At 40.3% G+C, this 9,491-nt stretch overlaps 2 protein-coding genes across 5 annotated transcripts in view; one reads left to right on the plus strand and one right to left on the minus strand.

Annotated features, from left to right (window-relative positions):
- The window catches only part of MIER1 (mesoderm induction early response 1, transcriptional regulator), a 59,453-nt gene extending 57,132 nt beyond the window's left edge, over positions 1–2,321 (minus strand). The window contains exons 1-2 of one of the 4 annotated variants that reach the window (XM_008569004.1): positions 2,065–2,321; positions 882–982 (exon numbers count right to left, since the gene is read on the minus strand). In XM_008569004.1, the coding sequence (XP_008567226.1) occupies positions 882–982; positions 2,065–2,131 (168 nt within the window). In that variant the 5' untranslated portion in view covers positions 2,132–2,321. Of the gene's footprint in view, positions 1–881; positions 983–1,745; positions 1,793–2,064 lie in introns of those variants that run through there. The other 3 variants (XM_008569007.1, XM_008569008.1, XM_008569009.1) reach the window with 3 other exon arrangements.
- Positions 2,322–2,327: 6 nt separating this feature from the next.
- WDR78 (WD repeat domain 78) overlaps positions 2,328–9,491 on the plus strand; it is a 103,418-nt gene continuing 96,254 nt past the window's right edge. Inside the window, exon 1 of the mRNA XM_008569003.1 lies at positions 2,328–2,488. Within this exon, the coding sequence (XP_008567225.1) occupies positions 2,328–2,488 (161 nt within the window). The remainder of the gene's footprint in view (positions 2,489–9,491) is intronic.

Below are 9,491 nucleotides of genomic sequence, written 5' to 3' on the forward strand. Positions count from 1 at the left end.
TTAGGGTCACATTTTATTTCAACAAATACCTTTAACCAAATAAATTAACTTCTTTGGAGATTTACATATACCTAAGAAATATAACCTTTTATTTAGTACCAACACCTTATTAAAATACAAGTAAAGTATATCTACACTATATAAACGTTACCTGTTATGTAACTCAAAAAAAGTACCTCTCAAAATGCACCAAGAAAACACTTGTAATAATTTAGACTCTGGGGCTGGTTGACTCAATACAACACATCCAAAACTTTAAAAACAAATTCTATATCTAATAATTTTCAAGGGCCATTTTGAGATTATTTTGTAAACTATTTCCTAAAGGTTTTATTTAAAAGTGATAGCCTACACCATATCTTCATAAGGTGGAGGTAAAAATTTATGGATAATTACTAATTTGGTTGAAAATAACTAAATACCAAAAAACTTAATCTATTTTTTAAAATGACACTTTAGATAAATTGAGTTTACCTTTACTTTAGTAGACAGAATGCAGCTTGCAAAGCAGTAATGCATTACATTTGGAAGCCAGACATCTATGCGAGAATCGGCATCATCTTTTTGTTAGTTTGATTTTTATTATTAATGCCACCCTTATATATGAAACACATATAGTCTTTTGGTTCTTCAAAGAACAGTTTTGGTTTTTCTTTTCTTAATTTTTACATCCAGTGGCCCCATGTAACCAGAATATTACAAATTTATGTTTATACTTCTTACATTGTTGACATGTTATTTTTATCTCACCCAAATGCTGGAAATTTTTGGCCCATCAGAGGTTCTTAAACACTGGAACATAGAAGAGTAATATAATATTTATATTATGTGAGGGAGTTTGGATTTTCCCTCCCTTAATTTCCAAGTGTGGCACTGCCTACCAGCATCACATCCGTCTTGTCTGCATTGAACCTCAACCAGTTGGTTCTTAACCACGTCCGAAACTCAGCCAGGCACTGGGAGAATCGAGCCACCACACCATCTGAATCAAAGGAAAGAGAGCCTCAGTAGCAACGAGACAGAAACGATGATATATCACAAGCTCACCATTCAGTCTCACATTCTAAAAAAGATGGCCGAAAATTAGGATAATGATCCCATGACAATTTTAGAAAAGCATTAATGAGCCATGAGTCATCCAATTTTAACCAACAGTAAAGGAATAAAAGCACCCCAATAAATAAGTTGCCTCATTCCACCCATGACTGAAGAACGAAGGTTCAGTCAGCTCCGGGTCATCTAGGCTAAGTAGCCAGGCTGATCTTGTAATTACATGAATTTTTCTGCAGAACTAGAGTTTTAGCTTTGGAGGAAGCTTTAAATAGGGAAAACCGAAGCCCAGAGAGAGTAGTGACTCTCCCAAGGTCACACAGCATGCGAGGAACATAAACAGGCTTCAGGCCAGAGACCTCTCCACTACAAGCTGAAAGAACAAGGCACTCAAACGGGGGCAGGCATCTGCCCCAAGGAATCCTCCCACGGGCTGGGAGGACCTTGTCCCCTCACAGTAATGCCCACTTCGAGTCTCTCTTCCCTCCCTCGTTCCTTCGAAAAACGGCAGGTTCGCCTAGGACCCTGCTCACCACAGTAGCTGCACTGCGAGAAGTAGCCGGGGGGCACAACTGAGGGAAATACAGGGGGAAAGAGGAGGAGCCACACGGGGGTGGTCGGCTTAGCCCCACCCCGACCGGGATCGAGGCTGACAGGAGAAAGGGGCGGAAGCGAACGGGGCGAGCCCAACTCACTCCGCAGCGGATTCCCAGCGTGCCGTGGCCGCAAGAGAAGATCCGCGCCTCCGCCACCGCAAAGGCAAAAAGACAGAGTTGGGAGTGGGTGGGCAGCGATGGACAGTTGCGCATGTGCCTTCAGAGGCCGGCTCTGCTCCGCTAATCAAGAGCGCCAGGCGCATTCTGTGGCAGCCCCTCCCCGGAAGTTGAGGGTCTTCCGGGCGGTACTTGGTGTTGGGGGAAGGGAAGGAAGGAAAGGGGACTGAGGACACCTCAGGAGCCCGTTGTCTCAAATAGGAGTAAGAGGGGAGAGATGGTTTATGGATGCTACACTTACAGCCGCTTCCGCTGCTGCCGCCGCCACCTTCGCTGCTGCCGCCACCGCCTGAAGAAGCCCCATCCATCCGCCTGCAGCCGGGAGACTCAGAGCCTGGGAGGGGCCTGGGGCCCGGGCCGCCCGCCTCCTTCTCCTAATCGTCGTCCGTAGCTTCCTCCTGCTCCACCAACCCTCTGCCCTCCCCTCCGCCTCCGCCCTCCTCCTCGGCCTCATGCCGCCAGCCAACCGCGCGGCCTCTTGTTGAGCCAGACTCCCTCGTCTCCATGACGCCCAGCAAACATTCCCGTGCCTCAGCCGAGCCGCTAACGCCGGGGGTTGGGGTACAGGGGCTCAGCCAGCCAGGAAAGGGGTGGCCGACCACTCAGCCAGTTGCCACCATGCGCATCTCTCCGACAAACAGCCACAAGCAGCTGAACCTCGGGTCGTAAGTTCCGGCGCTAAAACCGTAGTCCATCCGCGAGTCGCGGAGGGAATACTTCAAGATCCTATCCCTGGAGTTGGGAAGGAACCTTACTGCATCGGAGTCAGTCAGCAGCCCTCGAAGCTGCCAGGCGGGAATGGTTCCACCTTCCTCGGCCTGGCACAGCCTTTTTAAAACCCTTACTGCTGTGCTCGATCTGTGACAAAAAGACCTGGTTTGCTTAGAACCACCCTTCCTCCTAGCACTTATAGTTTTTTGTTTGCTTTTGTTTTTCCTGTGTGCAGTCTCTCAAGCCTAATACCGTCATGCTGTGCCCAGATGTCAGGCGCTTCAGCTTCTTTGAGCCACCAAACCGAACGTTTTACTATGCACTGTGGTAGAGGGTATTTTCTGCCGTGCCCTCATACCTTAAAACTCATTCCTGCTTACAACATTCTATTATTCTGCAACAATTGAACAATACTGGCGAAAAGCACACAGCTATGCGGACTTGTCTCACTCTTGACTTTAAATGGTTCCTAGTGCTGTCCTCTAAGTTCCAGCAAACTTCCCTAATGCATTCACTTGCTCTCCCAAACTTATCTCTTAAATTTTCAGCATTTCCTCTCCAATCTCCCCCAGCTCAGCTAATCTTCTCCAGCGGAACTTGTTGAAAGTTCTTGGGAGAAAAACTTACATTCTGTCTTGAATATGGTACTCAGGCTTTTGTCCATCCTACCACTCCACCAAAACAGCTTTTTTGAAAGTCAACAATAGCTGTCCAGCCAAATGCAATGGCCGATTCACAGTTTTGTTCTTAACTGGCCATCAGCAGCTTTTATCTAGTTTACCACTTACTGAGTTTTGAAACACTTACTAGTTTACCACTTATTGAGTTTTGAAACACTTCATTTGGTTTCTGGGACACCTGTCTTCCCTAGCTAGTTCTCCCCTTGGTTAATGGCTACTCTTTTTCAAAATACTTTGCTGGTACCTCCTCATCTCTGCCATAACTAAATATTGCAGTGTTTCAGGGGTCAGTCATTAAACCTATTCTCTTCACTGTTGTCTTATGCTTTTAAAAGTCACCTATAATGATGATTCACAAGTATTTATCTCTAGCAAAGAACTCTCCCAAGAAAACATTTAAAACAAGAAAAACACAACTGACATCTGCTCTTAGAAGTTGATAGACATCCTATAATTCATATCCAAAACAATTTATTTCTCCCTCTTTTCCAGTTTACTCTACAGCCTTTCGCATTTCAGTTAAGTGGCAAATTCCACTCTTTCAGTTATTCAAGTGAAAAACCTTGGAGTTACCCTTGACCACTTCTCTCTTCTACCCCATCCATCAGCAATTTTTGCCATTTCTACCTGCAAAATAAATCCAGGCTACCACTCCCATGTAAGTCACTGCCACATTTTGGTGCCACCTAAATGGTCTCCTTGCCAACACCCGCTATGTAGTAATCAGTGTGGTTTTTTGCTCAAAACCCTCACTTTTTCCCATTTCATTCAAAGTAAAAGCTCACATCCTTACAGGGCCCCACAGGATCTCACTTTGGTTTCTTCTTCTTGGCTAATTACACTCCATATTGTTCTACAACACATCAGGCATACTATATTCCCACTTTAGGGCCTGTGCATTTAGGGCTGTTCTTTGGAATATTGTGCCCCCAGATAATCTCCTGACTCAGTCATCTTCTTTGAATGTCACCAAATCAATGTCTTCTAGCCACACTACATAAAATAATAATACTTCCTCCTCCTAGCACTTCAATCCTTTACCCTTGCTGTATTTTCTCCATAAAATTTATCCCTACAAGTATATTATATGCTTGTTTATTAATCTGTCTTCACCTAAGGAATTGTACTCCATGAGGGCAGAAATTTTTATTTTGTTCACTGCTATATTCTCTATTGCCTACAATGAAGAAGGTGCTCAGTATTTGTTGAGTAAACAAACAATTGAATGAGTATGTTGTACTTTAGGAACGTTTGTTACTGCTCATCTTGTCTGGTTTTTGTTTTCACCTTTAGGTATGGATATCTCAAAGTAAAATTAAGTTGAATTTATGTAAATTAAAAACAAGTCGCACAACTCTCATCGTAGCTGAGAGAATGTTAGAAAAATTTCCTTGGGAATTTCTTAAATAAGGACAAATTCATAGTATTTTAATTATTAAAGTTGGTGTAGGAGATGGGAAGTAGAATAACCTTCACTTTTTGTCGTAGCCATGTTATCTGATTAAAACAAAATCACAGACACTAAGCTTACAACCTATTGGACCGACCTAATATGTTATTTCTTGTCTTCCTCCTTTTAGGACTTAATTCTGATCTTTTAAAGTATCTCAGGAAGCATGTATTTATCAATTTTCCAATTTCTCACTCCAGTTTTTCCTGTTTGATCCTTCCCATTGGCTTAACAATATTGGACAAGTCACCCATTGTAAAAACAGCCACTGACTCTTTCCTCAACCCTTTTATCCAATTCTCTGCCCAGTTCCTTTATTCTAATTCCTTACATGTTCCTTTCGATTCTTTCTTAGAGTTTTCTTCTCTCTGTTTCCATTACCTATCTGTTCTTGCATATTATCTACTTTTACCATTAGAGCCCTTAGCATATTAATTATAATTATTTTAAATTCACAGTCGAGAATTATAAAATCTCTGCCATATACAAGTTTGGTTCTGATGTTTGCTTTGTCTCTTCACACTCTGTTTTTTTGCCTTTTAAAATACCTTATAATTTTTTGTTGAAAGCCTAACATATTGTATCAGATAATATGAACTGAGAAATAGACCTTTAGTGTGAGGTTTTCTTTTTGTATGGCTAGGAAATTAGGCTGTGTTTACTGTTTGCTATAGGTGTAAGAGTCTAACTCTTCAGTTTCCTCTAGTCCTTGTTTTTATCTGTTCTGGTTTTTTTTGATTTCCCTAGGGACTCCTTCTTAAGTAGAGAATAAGACTTGCAGTTCTTTTCATTGTAATCCTCTGTTATTATACAGGAGCCCTGTGATGTAGTGGTAAGATATGGGAAGAGGGGAAGTGTTCTACATTTCAATGATTAGGTCTTAGTCTTTTAGTGGGCCTTCAGTGGGCCTGGGGTGTGACCTTCACTAGTGCTTCTCATTATTTGTTTTCTCCTTAGGAGGGACAAGATGGCTAGAGAGGGTTGGAGTTAGGTATTTCCTTTCCCCATGTCAGTTAGACCCTGGTAAAACCCAAGTTGGTTAGGCTGTGGTAAAATAGTTTTTGTTGAGGGTGGGTCTTTACTTTGTTAAGGAGAGTAGAACATTATGTGTATATTTTAGAATGGTTACTTTTCATCAGCCTGCCAGAAAACTGAGGGAATTTTTTTTCTGATCTATATCCTGAAAACTTGGTGGGCTCATGGAGGTTAAACTCATGAAAGTGTGGAGGCCTCCCTAGGCTGGGCCCCCAGAAGTTTATATCTCTCAAGCAAATCGCCACTCAGTCTTCAGCAGTTGGTCAACTGCCTTTTAAGTTGCTGTCGCCAGTGGTAGTTTCTGCTTCCCATAATCTATGATTCTCTCTTTTCTCCTGCCTCTCCAATTTTTGAGATAGTCATTTGCCTTATGATCTCAATTCCTTGATAGATCTAAGAGTTGTTGATTTTAAGTTTATTCAGCCTTTTTCTTTTTGTGAGGGCAGGAGTGATGACTTTCAAGTTCCCTACATGTTGGACTGGAAACTAGAAGTCTTTGTGTTCACTCTTTAATCAATCCTTATAAACTGTTGTCTCCACTGCTGTATAGAAACTACTCAAGGATCTATAATGAGTAATCTAAAGGTTTCAAAAGTTACCAGATTCAGTGGGCTTCCTTACTTTCCTATTTCTCTGTAGCATTTGACAATATTGATCTTCCCCTCCTTAAGATTTTTCTTGATTTCCTTAACCGTGAACTTTACTAGTTCACTTATTACAGTCTAAATACCTCTTTTCTGCCCCCAGTTTCTCTTTTTGGCTCTTTGTTTCTTTAGATTGTTATTTTGGGATTCAGTTCATTTATTATCATCTCTGTGCAAAGATTCTCAAATTTGAATCTCCACCTCTCATTTCTGTTCCCTGAAATTCTGTTTACCCTTGCATTTTCACCTGCTACCAGCCAACTCCACCAGGATATCACTCAGATGTCTAAAACTGAACATGTCTACATTTTAACTGCTTATTCTTTATAAGTAAAAACTAATCATTACCCTAACTCTGTGAGGCAGGTAGTATTATTAACCTCAATGTATGGATAACCAAAGAAACAGATTAAGAATCTTGCCCAAGAACACTTAGCCTGTGAGATACTGGGATGAGTTTGGTCATTTAAATTGACCTTTTTGAGTTTAAGTTTTTTCACTTATAAAACATGGCTATTAAATATCTCACAAGTTATAAGAATTGACTTAGAAAATATAAGTGGAAGTTCTTTAAAATGTAAGAACCAAAAAAAAAAAAATTTAAATTTTAAGTCTCATTTTACTAAAAGTTACCAAGTCAGTTGTCTGCTATGTTTTAAGGGTACCCAAGATTTGTTTCAGTCAGGTATGGTAAGACACCTAGACATGGAAATGACTGTCATGAAGGAAGTAGTTTTTTTGTTTTGTTTTGTTTTTTACCACCTACAGACTCATAGAAAGAGAAGGCATGGCATGCCACACAGGGAAGCACATGTATAAGCACCAGGGTCAGACAGAAGGCAAAGGGAGCTTGGCATGAATGTCAAGGATGCCAATATGGCTGGAGCAGAGTAAACAAGGGAGAGATTATTGAAGATGAAATCAGAGACCTAATTGGATGCATGTAGTACTTTTTCGGTCATAGTCAGTACTTAAGCTGTCACTCTGAGTGAAATGAGAAACAAATGGAGGATTTCAAGCAGAGTAGTGGTATAATCTTATGTTTGGAAGGGTCACTTTGGTTGCTATGTGTAGGATAGACTTCAGGAAATTGAGGTCAAGTATGAAGACAAGTTAAAAGGTGACTGCAGTAATCCAAGAGAGATAGGATAGTGTTTGGACCAGAATGATGGCAACAAGGGTGTTGACAAGTAGGTGGATTCTGGATGTATTTTGAAATTTTTTTTCTTGAGCCACTGGAAAGATAAAGCTGCCTTCCCCCAAAATGGGGAAGACTTCAAAAGGAGTAGATTTGCTGGATGGGGTAAAGGTGAGGTGGTGGTGGTAGAGGTTAATGTCAGGAGCTCAGTTGTAGACATGCTAAGTTTCAGTAAGATATGCAAGTAGGTAGCTGGAGATATGGGTTTAGGGTTCAGAGTAGAGGTCCAGTTAGACATATATATTTGGGGATCACTTTCATATAGATAGTATTTAACTCCATGGCATTGGATGAGTTTACTAGGCTATGAATATAGATAGAAAAAATAAGTCAAAGGATGAACACAGCAGAAAAAGTAGGAAAACTGGGTAAAGGGAGTGTCCTGCAATCCAAGTTAGAAAAAAAAAAAAAAAAGCGAGAGAGAGAAGAGTGAAGAATGAACAGTTTGGTCAAATGCTGTTGATGAGTAAGATGACAACAAATGACCATTAGATTTAGTATTGTGGAGGTGAGGAGACTTTGGTAAAAATCATTTTGGTGGAATAAGGGCAAAAACCTGATCCGAGTACATTCAAGAGAGTATATATACAGGGGGACTTCAGAAAGCTCATGGGAAAAATGGAATTAAAAGATAAAAATAAAGAACATAAACTTTATTTCTCAACATAAGCTCCATTAAGTTTAAGACACTTGTAAGCATTGATAGCAGCCATTTAGTCTATCCCTAAAGAACTGAGGGTCCTGGGAATTTAAGCATATCAACATACTTATTTTACATTATGAAGAAAAGTGAGGGGAAAAAGGATGTCAAAAGGAGCCAAATCAGGACTGTAAGATGGATGCTTAATGATCTCCCATCGCAACTCTAACAAAACTGCCCTTATTTGTTGAGCAGGAGCATTGTCATGGTGGAGAAGAACTCTGGTGAAACTTTCCCAGGTGTTTTTATGTTAAAGCTTTGGCTAACTTTCTCCAAGTACTTTCATAATAAGCAGATGTTGTCATTTTTCGGTCCTCCAGAAAGTCAACAAGCAAAATACCTTGAGCATCCCAAAAAAACTTTTGCCATGAACTTTGCTTTGACTGTATCACTTCCACCTCTTGGTAGCCGTGGCTTTGATTGTGCTTTCTTTTGCGGATCATTCTGGTAAAGCCATGTTTCATCTCGTTACAGTTCTTCAAAGAGATGCTTCAGGATCTTGATCCAACTTGTTTAAAAGTTCCATTGAAAGCTCTGCTCTTCTCTGCAGCTGATCTAGGCATAATAGTTTTGGCATATTCATCAAGTAGAATATTTCCTCAACTGTAATTTTTCAGTCAAAATTGTGTAAGCTGAACCAATTGAGATGTCAATGCTATTGGCTACTGTTTATGCTGTTAATTGTTGGTCCTCTTCAATTAGGGCACAAAGAATATTAATTTTTTCTTCACAAATTGATGTGGATGGTTTGCTACCGTGGGCTTTATCTTCTTCATTATCTGGGCCCTTGTTAAAACAAGTTATCCATATGTAAACTGCTGATTTCTTTGGGGCATTGTCCCCATAAACTTTTTGTAAAGCATCAATGATTTCAACATTCTTTCACCCAAGCTTCCCATGAATTTGATATTTGTGCTTGCTTCAATTTTAGCAGAACTCATGTTGTTCTGATGGGAGCTCTTATCAAACTCCTAAGTTTGAGGCACTAAGAAGGATAAGACATTAGATCCTGTTCAGACATGTTATAACAAGATAGTATGAGTTTATTTTGGTGCAAAACTTTTTAAAATCCATGTATAGTTTTTTATAATATGCGTTTTACATGAACTTTTTGAGGATCCCTCATGTGTGTGTGTGTGTGTGTGTGTTCACTTCAAAAAAGTTCATGGAAGGATCCGTATTATTTTTTAATTCTATTTTTTCACATTTTGAAGTACTCTTGTGTATATACGCGTATATATATATATATA

The sequence above is a fragment of the Galeopterus variegatus genome, unplaced genomic scaffold (genome assembly GCF_000696425.1).
Source record: "Galeopterus variegatus unplaced genomic scaffold, G_variegatus-3.0.2 Scaffold458, whole genome shotgun sequence".
Lineage (NCBI taxonomy): Eukaryota > Metazoa > Chordata > Mammalia > Dermoptera > Cynocephalidae > Galeopterus > Galeopterus variegatus.